The following is a 17,109-nucleotide window of genomic DNA, read 5'->3' on the forward strand; positions in this document are numbered from 1 at the left end:
CCTGGGACATGGTAATTGAAAGATGTGATGGCAGTAAAAACATTTTTTTATTATGGAAATTTCAAGCACATAAAAAATTAAAGAATAATAAACCTTATGTTTCCTCCAGTTTCAACGTTTTTCAAGACATGGCTAATTTTGTTTTATCGATACACCCACCCACTTACTCCTCCATTCCTTAGGATTATTTTGAAGCAAGTCTCATGTGCCATAATATCTCACCTTAAAGAATTCAGCATATATCTCTAAGATAAGAACTCTTTAGAAAACATAACCACAGTACTATAATCACATTTAAAATATTAACAATAATTCCTTAATATCATTAAATATCTAGTCAGTGTTCACCTTTCCGTAATTAAATCATAACTGCCTCTGAGTGTGTATGTGTGTGTATGTGTGTTTAAATGCAGTATGTTTAAAACAGTATCTAAATAAAGCTTATACAGAGGTTAATTGATTTGTTTAAGTTTAATCTATAAGTTTCATCCTTCATTTCCCCTTCCCCTTGCAAACAAACAACAAACAAAAATATGTCGTTGAAGAAACCAGATTGTATATCTTGCAAAATTCCTCATACTCTAGAATTTTCTAGCCTCAATATCTTAATTATCTTTTAAACTTCTTCTTTTGGACTCTTGTCATTTAGTCATCTTTTCATTTTTGTTAGCCTCTAATCTGGTGGTCACTGTCCCATATTCACTAAAGACTTTTTACCTGGCTCATAGCATTCCTTCCTCTCCATTACATGTTTGTTCCAGTGGTCTATTAACTGTGTCCCAGGCATTGTCTTGCTACCATCTGAGATGACATAACTCAGGTCCAGGGTCCATGTAGCCATCCAACATCCTAACCTCACAGTTCTTTGACCTCTAACCCCAGTGCACACCATCTCATCTCTTCCTCAGTCACCTATACTCATGGCCAGCCTCAGGACATTGCCGTCACTTGGAACCATTCATTAGAAATTTTAACTCAACTTTGATCACAACTTCTTCCATACTTCTTGCTGTGCTATACCTCTAGTCCAACTCCATCTGCTCCCAAAGAAATGCAAGGTTTCCCCTTTTCTTCCAGTCTATAAACCCTTTCTTAGATCTCTTCTTCTTTCCAGAATGACTTTACCAACAGCCTCAATGGCCTTGCATCTTCTGTTCTATAGCAATCATCTGTAGCTCAGGTCAACTTCACAACTTATTTTCTGTGTTCCTACAGAGATAGCAGGAAATCCTATAGTAAACATCGATATCTCAATATCTCCCAACTATATTTTGGCTTCCTCTAGTTAGTTCTCTCTCTCATTTCTTATAGGAACAACTTCCATTTTTCTCCAGTGCCTCCTGAAAACTCATCACTTGAATTCTCAGCAGGTATTATAACTCCATTATTATCAATAAATTGGAGATTACATCTGTATATATAAAAACTAGAATTGTATGCAATGCTTCATTCACTCTATTAGTAACTTTCACTATATTAAAACTCTATACCTCCTTGGTTTCCATGTCATGTTGCCACTTTTTTCTACTATTATTCTTTCCCTGCTCTCTCGACTATTCCTTCTCATGGGCTCCTCATCCTATCTTTCTGCCCTTTAAAAATTGGTGTTCCTCAAGGTTTCATATATCATCCACCTGTTCTCTCTTCCTCTACTATTCATTATTCCTCTATGATTCCAACAACTCCCATGGTTTTACTTTCCAATTCAATGTGGATGATTCCCAAATCTCTTATTTCTAATCTACATTTCTCTCTAGAGTTTCCTACCTATATATTAATAGGTCTCCACTCTCATAGCTGGCAGGCACTGCATATTCAGTGATATCTTTCTGTGACACATTTCTTCTTTCACATCTGCCCGTTGTTGATACAACTGCCCCCTCTGGCACCCAAGCCGAAACTGGGAGACAAAACCAGTTTCCTGCTCTCCACATCACCCTTTATCTCTTCAATCTACCACCTCTATACTAATTCAGGCTGCCATCATTTCTTACACAGAACGACTACTTCAATAATCTTCAAACTAGGCTTGGTGACTACGGTTTAGTTCTCTTTGAATGCCTTCTTCTTACTGCTGTCAAGATCTGAAAGGCCCACCAATTCCTTGCTAACACCTTCCAGCAGACCCCTGTACTCTCTGGGAGAAAGCACAAGTTTCCTTAGGTGCACACTAGGATGACTAGGTTTCTGGTTGGCTCTCCAGGCTTTTCTTTAATAATTTTCTATATAAAATATTATGTTCTATTAATAACACAGAGTCTCTGTTTCTTAGAACCATTTCCCAAACTTGGCCATTGTTACTCTCTAAACAAATAAATCTAATCATAATTGGCTGGTTAACTTTAGTAGAAATAGGTACAACACAGTCCTTTAAAAAATACCTTACCTTTTCTTCTTTACAACATTTAATAAGAATTAGCTTATGGAAAGAACTTAATTCTGGATGCCAAGAATCATGGCTTGTGTTGTCTTTTTCCTTTATCATTAATTGCTCTTTATCCTCCATTTTGGAATAGGCTTCCCTTTCCTGTGGGTTAATATAAGTCTCAAAAGATCCTAGAAACATAATTTAAAAAGATGCTTTATAATTGCAGTTGTTTCAACTTTAAAATAAAAAAAATATATTTTGTAATTTAAAAATCTCTACATTTACTATCAGTTTTTCCTACAAATGTAAATATGTTAAACTCCCCCTACTCAACCTAATTAAAGAGCCAAGAATTTAAAATTGGATCAGAAAAACACTTACAAAAAGCAAAGCTAAAACAAAATAACAAAGAAGTTAAAAATAAAAAGATGCATAGAAACAAATTAATTAAATGTGAGCAAAAAGAAAATTGAAGTGATAAGACTAACATTGGATAAATTAGAATTCAAGGCAAATACAATTAAAATTGGACAAAGTAGGTCACTTATATTAAAATACAAACCCCATAATAAAAACACAATAAAATGAACCTACATGTTCTAGATAATAGCATAAGAATACATTAACCACTATAGTCCTTTGTATATGTCCTCTTATTTAACTGGTCCATAAAATAGAAACATAATTTTCTATTTGATGCAGTTATTCAAGAACATTTTATTTTTTTCCTAATCTTTATTTAAAATCAAATAAACATATTAGGATCCCAGAAATTCTGGTCATGTAGACTTTAAACCACCCCGTTTACTGTGTAGACTCAAATAAGTGTTCATATTGAAAGTATAAGAGTAATTACTAAAAAATAGAAATAGAATGTAGAACTTCAAAGTAGTAGAGAGGGAAATAAAAAGAATTTGGACAATATATTTGAATGCAAAAAAGAAGAAAAAAATGAAACAAAGAAAAAGCCTGCTCCCTTCGCCCCCCCAAAAAATCCTCACAAAATAAGATGATAGAAATAAGTCCAAATAGATTAGGCTTTCTTAGCCTCACCTCGACTGACATTTTGGGCCTAATGGTTATTTGTTGTAGAGGATTGTTTTGAGCATTGTAGGATGCTTAACCACATCCTTGATCTCTAGCTACTAGATATCAGTAGCACTACCCCGAGTTGTGGCAACCAAAAATGTCTTCGGACATTGCCAAATATCCTCTGGGGGACAAAATCTTCCCCAGTTAAGAGTCAATGAAATAGATCAATAACCATAATACATATAATTGGATTAAAACTTGTCTGTTAAACAAGAGAGACTCTCATCTTGCTTAAAGCAAGAACAAAATCTCATTCAAGGTACATTGAACACATGATGGTGACACAAAAGAGTTGAAAATGAAGAGTAGAGAATATATAGAAGGGGAATACTAACCAAGAGAAACCTGCTGTAATTATGTTAACATTAAAAAACTATATATTTTTAACACCTACGGCACCTAGTATTCCTAGGTGGTCTCCCATCTACTAATCATACCCGACCCTGCATAGTTTCTGAGATCAGACAAGATTGGGCATGTTCAGAGTGGCATGGCCATAAGCAAAAAATATTTTCAAGCAAAAAAAGCACTATTCAGAGCTTAGAGTATTATTTAATAAAAAGGGAACAATTTACTAGGAAGATAATAATCCTAAACCTAAATCGTGTGCTTAACATCATAGTTTCACAAAATATAATGGGAAAAATTTCATAATTACAAAGAGAAATTGTCAATCATTGTGGTATACTTTAATATACCTTTCTTAGAAACTGACAGATCAAGTATAAAAAACATTAGTAAAATAAACACAATAAAAGAATTCGATGAACCTTAAGGACATTATGCTATGTGAAATAACTCAGCCATAGATAGACAAATCCCATATGATCTCACTTATATATGGAATCTAAAAAAACCCAAACCAAACAACAACAACAAAAAACCCCAAACTCACAAATACACAGAACAGAATGGTAGTTGCCAGAGATGAGAGTGGAGGGGTGGGCAAAATGGGTGAAGGGAGTGAAAAAATACAAACTTCCAGTTATAAAATAAATAAGTCCTGGAGATGTAATGTACAGCATGATTACTATAATTAATAATATTGTATTGTATATTTGAAAGTTGCCAAGAGAGTAAGTCTTAAAAGTTCTCATCACAAGAAAGAAAATTCTGTAACTATGTCTGGTGATGGTTAACTAAACTTATGAATTCATGTCTTGCATCCGAGAAATGACACATATGAAATAACTGACATAAACTGAAGTCTAATTACAAAGAATTGATTTCATGCAAACCATGAATATAATTTCCATATTATAATTAAATTATTAAAAGATAGTCTCCTCAAATCCTAAATGCTTTCGAACTAATAAGTGTACTTTTAGAATTGAAAAAGATACATGTTAAAATTGTTGGGAAAATTAATACAGAATGTTATAATTCAGAGCAGTCATTATCTCTGGGGAAGAGGATAAGGGTCCAGTGAAGAAGTATGAGGAGATTCTGGGAGGCTGGGAGTATTCTAGCTCTTGATTTGGGTAGTGGCTCATAAGTATAGTCAGTTTTTGAAAATTAAGTCAACTTCAATTTATGTACTTTTCTGTATGTATGTTATTCAATAAAAAGGTTAAAAAAAACCTATGAGATGTAGCTAAAGCAATACTTAGAGGTACATGCATACTCTTAAAATGAGTATAATAGTAAACATGAAATAGTGAAAATTCATGGGCCAAGAATTCAACTCAAGAAATTGGGAAAACAAGTAATTCACAATTTCTTATTAATGAAGAAATCTCCTAGTGAAAAATATTGATATTGCAGAAAAGGTTAAAGGAGATATTCAAGTTAGGATTGATGAGCCTATTTATAACCTCCTATAGCAGATCTTTTCTGCCATATTACCTAAGCGAATGGGAATAGGATGTAGCAATATATATTTTGTAAGTCCTGTAAAAACTGGGAATGATTCTTCTAAGTCACAGCAGGAGAACCACATGGGACTAAGCAGCCAGGGAACTTCAGGCTTAGGTGGATGTTCCTATTAAAAAACAAAAAGAAAACAAATAATAATTCACAAAGACGACCACAAAAAACATGCTTCTACTTTGTCTGAAAAATCGAGCTCTGAAAGCATGTTAAAAATAACCATTTACCCAGGATAAGTAATAAGATATGATGAAATACAAATGGTGTGGAATCAATTCTACCTGTAGACCTTTGCATGGAAGTGCAGTTGATGAAAGCTTTCAGATTGACACTGCAGAAAGCAATTGATCTTGAAGGGTTAACATTAGATCTGTTACGTCTACTTCCAGCCTGTTCTCCAACACACCACATCAGTCTCTCCTACCCCCAAGTATTCTTATGATATTTTTTTTTCTGGAGAACTAGTCTTCAAACCAAATTTCCAGATGTTCTCACCTCTAGGAAATGGAGAAAGCTGAGTAGAAGACCAATATCAGTAGCAAGACAAGTGGCAATCTTATTCTAGCTGAGTTGAGTATATGTCTAATTATTTCATATATCCCTAGAAATTTCTGGGAAAAGTATTGTGCCATCCATCAATATTCCACAAAACATTTTCATGTTAGTAAGCAGTTTCAAAAGAGGCAGAGAAACAGCCCTGATTGTATACCGAAACTAGTTCTTTGAAAATTTCACGAATATTTGCCTGAAGTTCTATACTACATTTTAAAACAGCTTTATTGAAACAGAATTCATATACCAAGCAGTTCACCCATTTAAAGCATGCGATCTAATGTATTTTAGTAAATTCACAGATATGTGAAACTATCACCACAGTTAATTTTAGAACATTTTATCTCCTCAAAAAATTCCATATACACTTTAGCTATTACCCTCATATCTGCCCATTCCCACTGGCCCTAAACAACTACTAAATTGCTGTTGGTCTCCATAGATTTGCCTATTCTGGATATTTCATATAAATAGAATTTTATAATATGTGTCTTTTGTGACTGACTTCTTTCACTGAGCTTAATGTCTTCAGTGTTGTTTTTAGGTTTCAAGGCTGTGTTATATATTAGTACTTCATTCCTTTTAATTGAATACTATCTCATTGCATGGATAGTCATGTCATTTACCCACTTATCAGTTGAGGGACATTTGGGTTGTTTCTACCTTTTGGCTATTATGAATAATTCTGCTATAAATATTTATGTCTGAGTTTTTGTGTGGACATATGTCTTCATTTCCCTTTGATATATACCTAGGAGTGGAATTGCTGGACCATACAGTAATTCTACATTTAATTGTCTGAGGAGCTGCCAGACCATTTTCCAAATTAGCTGCACTATTTTATGTTCTTGCCAACACTTGTTATTATCTGTCTTTTTGATTCTAGTCATTCTAGTGGGTGTGAAGTAGAATCTCTTGTGGTTTGATTTACTTTTCTCTGATAAATAATGATGTTGAACATCTTTTCACATGCTTATGTATATCTTCATTGGAGAAATATCTACTCAGATCCTTTGCTCTTTTTTAAATTTGGTCATTTCACTTTTTATTTTCTAGTTGTACGAGTTCTTTTTATTTTTTAGATACAAATCCTTTATCAGATATGATTTGCAAATATTTTATCACACTCTATGGGTTGTTTTTTTATTTTCTTGATAGTGCCCTTTGAAGCAAAGTCCAATTTATTTTTTCTTTTGTTGATCATGCTTTTGGTATCATATCTAAGGATCCATTGTGAAATCTGTGGTCATAAAAACTTACCTCTATGTTTTCTATTAAAAATTTTAGTTCTTGCATATAGATCTTTGGTTCATTTTAAGTTATATATGGTCTGATGTAAGGGTCCAATTCCATACTTTCCCATGTGGCTATCCAGTCGTCCCCGCACTGTTTGTTGAAAAGACTTCTTTTCCCAATGAATTGTGTTGACATCTTCATCAAAGATCAATTGACCATAGAGACCTGGTTTTATTTCTGGACTCTCAAATTTGATTCCATTTATCTATATATCTATCTTTATGCTATTATCATACTGTCTTGATTACTGCTGCTTTGTAATAAGCTTTGGGATCTGGATCTTTTGCAATTCCATAAGAATTTTAGAATAAGCTTGTCAATTTTTTACAAAGAAGTCAGCTGGGATTCTGATAAGGATTATAGTGGATTTGTAGATCAATTTTGGGAGTATTGCCATCCTAACACAATTAAGTATCCAATCCACAAATGTGGGATGTTTCTCCATTTATTTAGGTCCTCTAATGTCTTTTGACATGTTTTGTAGTTTCAGAGTATAAGTTTGAACTTCTTTTGTTAGATTTATTTTTAAGTATTTTATTTTTTCTGATGCCATTGTAAGTGGAATTGTTTTCTTAATTTCATTTTTATCTTGTTCATTGCAAGCACAAAGAAGAAATACAAATTAATTTTGTGTATTGATCTTGTAATTTTGCTGAACTTGTTAAATAATTCTAATAGTTTTTTAAAGTAGGTTCTTTAGTGTTTTCTATATACAACATCATGTCATCTGCAAATAGAGATAGTTTTACTTCCTTTCCAACTTGGATGCCTTTTATTTCATTTCCTTGCCTAACTGATGTGGAAAAAATCTTCAGCACAATGCTGAAAAGAAGTGGTTAGAACAGTAATCCTTGTCTTCCTTCTGATCTTAGGAGGCAAGCATCCAGGTTTTCACCATTAAGAATGATATTAATGTGGGTTTTTGTACATATCCTTTATCTATTTGAGGAACTTCTCTTCTATTTCTAGTTTGTTGAGTGTTTTTATAATGAAATGGTGTTGAGTTTTGTCAAATGCTTTTTCCGTGTCAACTAAGATGATAATGTGGTTTTTCTTTTTATTCTATTGACTTGTTGATCTACTGACAGGTAGCACTTATGATAAAAATGTAAAATACTAGTATTAAGATACTAGGAACTAGTAAATAAAGTAACTAGATAAAAGATATCCCCCAAACACATTTCTAAAAATATCAGTCAAGAATCATTAATCTAAATTTGAAACAGGTACCTTTTCTAACCCTGCAGGACCTCGGAGAAAGAAATTCCATTCAGCATCAGTTAAGTTTCCTTGCTGACGCATGATCTCAACACAGAGCATAAAGCTGTAGATGAGTTTATGTTGTTCAAAAAGTCCTCTAGAAACATTGACATATGCAGTTAGGAGGGTTTGTTCCAGTAGTATTTCCATGCGCTTCTGTAGATCATCTGTCCTTGCAGAAGTTTCGATTGTTGTATTGAACAACTGTGGGAAAGAGAGCTCTATCAATGTCTCTGATTTAATTGAATTTCTGTGGAAAAAATAATACCTGCTCCATCCCCAACCCATATTCTGTGAGCAAATAGTAGTACAGGAGATGAGTACTATACTATGAAAAGTCCAGAATTCATCCCAAATTGATATGTGATATTTGTTTTCTGTACTCCCCTTTCTATCCCTATTTTTCAGAAATGAACCAATGCCAAACTCTTGACAACATTCAAAAGGCATTATTTTGATGTGAGACAGGAAATGTTGAAAAATAGAGGTGAGTTGGCAGAACCAGTGTTTTCATATCCTCATCAGATTTGACAATCATTTTGAAGCGAGAGATGTAAGGGCGAGGTAAGGTCATGTGTTCTTGGCACTTCCCCAAGATAATTATGAGGGTATGAGAAGAATGTGCTAGAATTTTCTTTGAAATTTAAGAGGAACCAGTGTTAAAAGAGACTTCCACTCTGCTTCCTGCCTGGAAGCGTGGCCCCTGACTCAGAGGTGCCCCACATTACAAGGACACTGAGAAGGCAGCAAAGATGGTGGCATCCAGGGCTGAGACATGAAAGGGCCAGAAGTAGCCCTACCCATTTCCTGCAACCTACAAGTAGCACTGGGGAAAGATCTAAAAATTCTCAAGGGCCTCAAGCTGTGTAAGGAAGCTGAGTAGAGCCTGAACTCGTGGGCCTGCCAGGAAGCAGTGGGGCAAGGGGATTTTGCAGCAGAGACTGGGAGAGTCTCATGAGGGACTTGAGGGGCATGTGGCTTCAGTTTCAAAGTATTCACAGCACAAGGGGCAAAGGTGCGAGGTGAGGCAGGGCCTGCCCAATCCCTGAGCCAAGATGCACTGCTTATGGGGAGATCAGACGGATCAAAATAGACTGGAAGCTGGAAGCCAGCAGAGGACCAAGGTAGATCAGGGCCAAGAATTATACTCCACTCCTCCCTACAAACACTGTACTGTTGTTTGCGGGCCTCCCACGTACCCACCCATCCTGCTAACAGGATGGAGCACAAAAGGAAAAGAGCCCGGCTGTCTCAGTCTCCTCACTGAAAGATATTGCTCTATTCTCCAACTTTCAAAGAGCTTGAAGAAGCATACACTTATTTTAGAGAACTAGGAAAACCCTTGCTAATTCTTTCCAAAGTTTGGTCAACAAAGTGTAATGGAGCTGTTACTTTAATACATTCAAAAGAAAAGAAGATTGAACTTTCTTTAACAACCTGGCAAGAAGCAGACAGGCTAAAATCCAGTGAAGATGTGTTAAGTTTCGTGACAAAGTAAAACATAGCAAATCTTGATACATCCTAAATAATTTCAGTGTGAAATGGAATTTGGATGGGTTTGGTAGAGGCTGGCCAGGACTGTCACCTACTAATATGTATTGTGTTTCTAGTTTCCCTTCCAAACATCAAAACTTCAGTGCTTTGATGATTCATCCTATTTATCCCTTTTTCTGTTAGCCCACGATATTTTCAAAGAATCTTCATTATTTCTTGATAGAGATTTAAAAACCTTGAAAAGCATAAGTTACAGAGCACTCAGGATGAGAAAAAGTGTTATCGAAGTCATTTAGGTAGAAATAAAAAATTTTCTAATCCTTACTTTGCTTGGTTTAATATGTGCCAACTAAAGAAGGGGAGAGAGACGTGAGAAGGGTGAATCCCTGACTTTGGGGACTGAGATTTGATCCCAGTACAAATGGCTTCTAAAGGCTACCAAAGCAAATGCACATCTTGTTGAAAGAGAGCCCAGGCACATCTAAATGACACGACTCTCATTTCTCTGACTTCTTCATTTACACTCCTTCCTGTAGCTCCTATTGCTGCTGGACCCCTACCAATATCAAGGGTACTAAACAAGATGTCTAGAGGAAAAAATGAGCTTTGTCTAGCGTCATAAAAACAGTTTGAATATTTCAACAGCTTTTTTATGGAGAAATGGAAACAAACTCTTCATTCATGAAACACTAATGAACTATTCTATGGTTCTAAGCACCACAGGGGGACAGGGATGGGTGAAGCTTCATTATTGCCTTCTTAGAGGTCAGACTCAAGTAGGAAAGAGAAGCCCACCACCCAAGGCCATATGGTATAAGTGCCATATGAAGCATAGCAAATGTGTTGGATGTAAGACCAATGCAAATTGTTTGTTACTCCTCTCATTGAGGAGTGGAGTTTAAATCTCCTCCTCCCGAGGCTAGCTTTGACTCAGTTGATCAAGGGATTGCAGCAAAAGTAATGATGCATGACATCCAAGGCCAGGTCAGAAGAAGTCTTGCAACTCTCACCTTGGTTTCTTATAACTTTTACTTTGGGGGGAATGCCCTCTTGGGACCCATTGCCATGTTGTGAGAAGCCCAAGCAACATGGAGAAGCCACTGTAGGCCACTGTCAACAACCCAGCCACGTGAGTGAGCCATTTTGGATGTCCAGTCTATCTGAGCCTCCTGATGACTGCAGCTTCAGCAACAGGCTGCATTGGAGAAGGTGACATTTAAGCTGGGAGGGAGGGCATTCTAAACAGAGGGAGTGCCATAAATATTAAGTGCCTAGTAAGTCTATGGAATATGAATGACCAATTTGGCTGCTGCAGAGTAGTGGGAAGTGTGGTTCGAGACATATAGGACAGGGACAGGTTGGATGTGGCTTTGGAGTGTGGACTGTGATTGACAGGCAATATCTATGAAAATACACTTAGGACCCCAAGTGCATGGAGCAGCGTTTTGAAAACACTAGGCCCAGGCTGGCCTGACTTCCAGGGCAGATAATAGGAAGGAAAGACGTGTTGCAGGGAGAAAGTATATCTACAACTCTCCACTGTTTTCTACTGTAAATGGCACATATGGAGAGGTCTTTGCCTGTTGAGTTGTATTATGGGTATGAGCACAGATGATTAGAGAAGCAAAAGTAAGCTAAACTGGAAAGAGAACAATACAGACAAGAATACTAGGAGCCGGTAGATTGAAAAATAGCCAGTGAGGCTGTGTGCGGGTGGGCTGAGAGGGAGAAGTCATTGGTAGCTGAGAGAAACTCTGGAGGTGCAAAGAGAGGACCACTGGGGATGCTTGGTAAGTTCTGCTGTATAATGAGTAATGCAAACTTTCTTTCTCCCCTGGAAGTCTTTAGATGAATTGACATTACTTGCCAAAGATTTGTGACATTGAATTTGTTTTTGGGAGCTATGGAATGTTGCTACAAAGAGGACAAGGGGCAAAAATATCCTATTCATGAGAAATTAGATGAAATTTAACTGTGACTATGAGGCCAAGTAGAGAGACCATAAATAAAATGAGAAAGTCTCACAGTAATATGGTGAAAGTGAGAAAAGAACAAAGAAAAGGAGACTGGGTCATGTACAGTTCCTCTAAATAAAAGCCAGGGGTGGGAGAATAGCCAGTAGTGTAAAAAGCTCTGGAACAAAAGATACAAACCAATTTACTTAAGCAGCAGTGCTGCCAGAGACTTGAGATACAACAGAGAAAACTCTTCATAGCGGATAGAAAGCTGGATTACTGTAGAGAAAGTATAAAGAAATAGTATGGAGCTATGACTCTTATGAGAAAAAGGGAAAGACAGGCAAGAAGGAAATCAAGCAAGCTAGTTAGTCGAGGAAACCAAGAGAAAGTCTCTTCTTCCTCTACAGAGTGTTCTGAGCTTATGGGGCCCTCGAGTCTTTAGGAGACATGGCAGGTGGAGCCGCTCTTGAACTAAATGGCTGAATCCAAACTCCTAGAGGGTTTTACTCAATAACTAGACTCATGATTTGTCTGAGACAGGAAGAAATTCAACAGGGTTTAAAGGAAAACCAAAGAGAGAAATTTCACTGATAATAACACTTACCTGTTTAAAATATTTTAATGAATACTGATACATAGGATCTATTTCTGAGAGGCTTGCAATAACGAAGTACATAACGGAGCCTTGAGTGGCTATTGGACGGTACTTCTCACGGGCAATGTTTATCATCACTTCAGTGGACTCTGCTTCCTTCAGCCTGATTTTAATGGTACCAGAAGTGATCTGAATAAATATATGAAAACAAATTTTTGAGGATCTGTTTCCAAAAAATGGTGAGAGTTTTGGAATATATCCAGCTAGGTCTAGGAAAGAAATAAAGATATGATGAACTAGTGATTATGATGGGGGAGGAACCCAGACAGAATGACTGTCTCCAGGCTTAGTAGCCTTCTACTGACTGAGCTGACCTCCTTTCCTTCCAGAATTAGGAATAGCACATGCAAACAGGCAATACAAATAATTGCTATGAAAAAACTGGAGTAGTACTTCTCTGAGACTCGAATCTGAGGTACTTCTGAAATGGAAACACAACACAGTACTCCCAATTGCTCTCTGATTTCCTCATGAGCTGTCCTAAATTATCCCGGATTCACATAGTGAATGAATATGAAGGCGGAAGGCACATCTAGATCTTTTGGAACACTGCCCAAAAGAGGTGGGTAGAGAGAGGCTGGAAGGAAGTGGTACCACACCCCACTCTGAAATAACAAGGAATTCTATATTGTCATGGGGAAATTTGAGGATAGAAGCTGTTATTTGCGAAGGGTTATAAACCTAAGTAAGTTAGAGATGTTTTCAAAGTCTTTGCTGTTCTTTTGATTTTCCGTACTTTGGGTCTGCGGCCCTGGGGAGCCTTTTGGTCAGTGGGCTTTCCCGACTCTGTCTCCCTCAGTCTCTCTATGTTGCTGGCTGTCCTTCTCTCCCCTCCTGCCACTCACTTTTTTTTTCAGCTGTGGATATCCCAGGGTTGGAAGGTCCTTTGTCTCTAGAAAGTCAAAGATTCTAGGACAAGGATCATGAACAATAATATGGGAACTGCTGCTCAGAGTTTGCTATGTGAAAGGGAGAGATAAAGGGGACCATTAGGTTTCTGTTGAGATTCTCACTACCCAATAGAAATATAACGTGAGGCACATATATAATTAACTTTTTGAAGTTTATTAAAAGTAAAAAGAAGCAAGTGAAACTAATTATAACAATATATTTTATTTAACCTAATGTTATCCAATATATCTCGACTATATCAACATACAATTCATATAAAAATTATTGAGATATTTTTACATGTTGTTTTTGAAATCTCTTTTATATTTACACTAACAATACACCTTAATTCAGACTAGCCATATTTCAAGTGTTCAATAGCCACACATGGCTAGTGGCTAAATCTAGACTGTTCACCCCAGTCCATCAGGAAAGGGAAGGTGGGACTGAGTACGAAGCTGTATCCAGAAACCAAAGGCTCAAACTCTCCCTGTAATGACCCCTTAAGAACCTGAAGGGACAAGAAATGGAACAGTGGAGTGAGAGACCTCAATATTAATACTGGATTCACCTGAAGCTTTTATATATGAGTAGGAAAAAGGAAGTTGTTATAGGAGCAGTTGGATCATGGAGACCCACTCACAAACAATTTTTTATCCCTTGGAGAGCTTCAGACCCTGATAATGCAGAACCCAGGGCTAAAGAGAAAGCAAAGTGGACTGTCTTCTTTTTGCCAGATAATATCAGAAGACTATATACCTCAATTGAGTTTAGTAAGTACTTATAGATATGCCCTAGACACCTGAGGCTTTGGAAATGGTTGGGAAATATAATACACCTTTTTAAATGAGGGCTCTGGGAGTTTAGGGGTGTGTTAACTATGGGCAGGAATATAGCCCAGGAGCATCAGTCCTGTCTCTACCCTACAGAAAGGATATCTCCAAAGCAACTCCTGGCAAACAGTTAAAAAAAACCAGCTTATAGATGAAGAAGGCAGTCTATCTTTGCTCCCTACTGAAACCATGATAAAATTACAGTAAAGGAATTTTAAAAAATAGTGTGAACCCACAAAGATAGGAAGAATGAAAGAGGATATATCAATTAAATTTTGGGAATTGGAAAGCAGATAGAAGAGTGGTAATAACTTAGTGTCCAGGAAAATAGATTCCTAAACTGGCAAAGGGGAAAGCCAAAGATTCACCCAATTTGTAAAACAGAGTCCCCATCAAAGGCTTAGGAATTAGTCGCATCCAGGGCCACTAGGAATGGGAAGTGCCTGGAATAAGGATTCGCTGATAGACTCCCAGGCTGCCTCTTCATACCACCCAGCTGAAAAATAGAGGTTTCTATTTTTCTATTATAGAGCAAAATTTTTATTTTAATGGAAGAAAGCCAGGCACAATTGAGGACCAGATTGAGGGATCATACTGAAAACAGAGAGATTAGGTAAATGTATGCACACTGGATGTGAAGACCCTAGCTCCTCTCCTTTTCTCAGCCCCCAAAATATCTGCAGCCAGATCTTTACACTTCCAGGCAATGTAAACACTGAGTGTTTAATTACAATCAGGATATAACTATAGTGGGGTACTGGGGGATGGGAAGGGTGTATTTGTGTGTTAGAAGTATAGACAACTGTTAATGTATAAAAGAAAAACTCAAGAAGTAGGAATATGAGTCTATTATTTAGAGGAAAGATGTAAAAACCTAAATAACCAAAACAAAAAAGAGATGAAAGTAGTTGTCTCTATGAAGGGCATCGTGGGTGGGTGGTGGTGGGGGCAGAGAAGGCAGGAAATGCTATTTTTTATAACAAACCTTGTAGATATATTTTATTCTTTAAACAATTTGCAAGTAAATCTTTGATAAAAAACAGGTTAACAACCGACTCCCAGAAATGAAAAACCCAAGGAAGAATGAATGAAAAGAGGATAAAGAGACTGATAAACAGGCAAGCAAAGAGAGGAAAGAAATGGGGGACCCTGAATTACTTGTTTATTATAGTTTCAATACTGAGATCTCAAGAGACTGTAGGATATGAAGCATAAACCATTTCTGGCATCAATGAAAGGCAAAGACATCATGTACTTTCTGTCAAGGAATTTTTTAGTAAGTTATTTTATGTTTCTCATGAATGGATAAAAATCATTTTATAGCTTGTGTTCCCAGTACACTTTTAAAATTATGATCTGAATCTGAGTAATAATTCAGTGCAGGATGTACGTTTAATGTAAAACTTCATCTTACTATCAACACATTTCTATTGAGCACCATTTATGTTCAAGGCACCACGCTTAACCCTTGGAGAAGGCATATCAAGATGAACTATTCGCAGATTGCCACTACATGGAATTTAACAACCTAACAGAAGAGATAAGACATGTAATTAGGTAACTATGACATAAAGTCAACAGTGACAAATGCTATAATAGAGGTTCAGATAAGGTGCTACAGGTGTTCTAAGAAGGAAGAGTTAATTCCAGCTGGGAATACCAGGAGGCTTCCTGGAGGGGTGACATTAACATGAATATATAATTATATTATTCCTTTCGACTTATATCTTTTTCCAGTTTTTTACATTACACATTTTATTTAAAAAATACAGACAAGAGGAGCCATTGTCTACAATTTGTCTATTCTCGCTTTGGTTGGTGCCAGCCAGGCACGCTCTTTTGCATGCCGCTGGCAGCCCAGGTATAACCACCATTCTTTCTTTAAAAGACTTTGTAGGAACCCTCGAAAGCTGTAGTTGTAATCTTTGAAGCAACACACTTTTTACAAATACTAAAAATATTTTACTTGCCTTTGAATCCTGGAGTGTGTCAATAAGTTCTTCATTGTCCAGAATATTTCCTTCAGATGTAAAGAGCATTCTCAGGATTTTATCTTCGATAGCTTTCAGCTGGTTTTTATCAGCGTTGATTCTCACAATGAGCTTAATTCTTTGTTCTTCCAACTCGGGTTTCTCAAGTCGCACTACATCACTAGAAACAAAGTTTGAATATCTATATTATGGCATTGTCAGTGTTCTAAAGTTGCAGGTATATATATCTATATCTATATTTATATCTCTATCTATCTATCTATCTATCTATCTATCTATCTATCTATCTATCTATCTATCATCTATCATCTATTTATCTATCTATCTATATCTACGTAGCTCTTTTTGCTCCGTGATACTAGCTAAATCCTAATGCGCAAGGCCCCCTTTTTGCTAGATTTACATAGTGGCTATTCACTGAAGTACATATTAGTTCTGATTCTTGTATTTAAAAACGTACACCCTATCACAGTTCCCATAGCTTTTGCTCACTTTCTCTTAGGAAAACCTGCTCAATATTTGATCTCTCTAATCATTTAGTTTTTGTCTCTATCGCTTGTTTGTGCCAGGCTGAAAATGGTGCCTGGAACATTCTTTTCACACCAACATGGGAGATTCTGAAATCCCATCACCACCCTGATTCTTGATTGCATCTAATAAAGGGGCTTTACCTCTGGCAACCCTGCCCTCCTCATCTAAGTGTGTGAACTTTGTCTCCTTTTATTTGTCCTCTGGTAATTTGCTCCCAGCCCTTTGTTTGCAGGAATGAATCTTTATTAAGCATCACTCTGTGTGAGGCACCCTGCCAAGGGTTTTATGCGGATTCTCTCTTAATCCTTTGAATGGTCTT

General features: G+C 36.7%; 1 protein-coding gene across 1 annotated transcript in view; it reads right to left on the reverse strand.

Moving 5' to 3' along the window:
• The window catches only part of DNAH6 (dynein axonemal heavy chain 6), a 262,220-nt gene that overhangs the window by 84,850 nt on the left and 160,261 nt on the right, over nucleotides 1–17,109 (reverse strand). Inside the window, exons 57-61 of the mRNA XM_023536421.1 lie at nucleotides 16,239–16,419; nucleotides 12,494–12,673; nucleotides 8,408–8,641; nucleotides 5,306–5,441; nucleotides 2,387–2,556 (exon numbers count right to left, since the gene is read on the reverse strand). Of these exons, the coding sequence (XP_023392189.1) occupies nucleotides 2,387–2,556; nucleotides 5,306–5,441; nucleotides 8,408–8,641; nucleotides 12,494–12,673; nucleotides 16,239–16,419 (901 nt within the window). The remainder of the gene's footprint in view (nucleotides 1–2,386; nucleotides 2,557–5,305; nucleotides 5,442–8,407; nucleotides 8,642–12,493; nucleotides 12,674–16,238; nucleotides 16,420–17,109) is intronic.

The sequence above is a fragment of the Pteropus vampyrus genome, unplaced genomic scaffold, assembly GCF_000151845.1.
Source record: "Pteropus vampyrus isolate Shadow unplaced genomic scaffold, Pvam_2.0 Scaffold156, whole genome shotgun sequence".
In the NCBI taxonomy this organism is placed as follows: domain Eukaryota; kingdom Metazoa; phylum Chordata; class Mammalia; order Chiroptera; family Pteropodidae; genus Pteropus; species Pteropus vampyrus.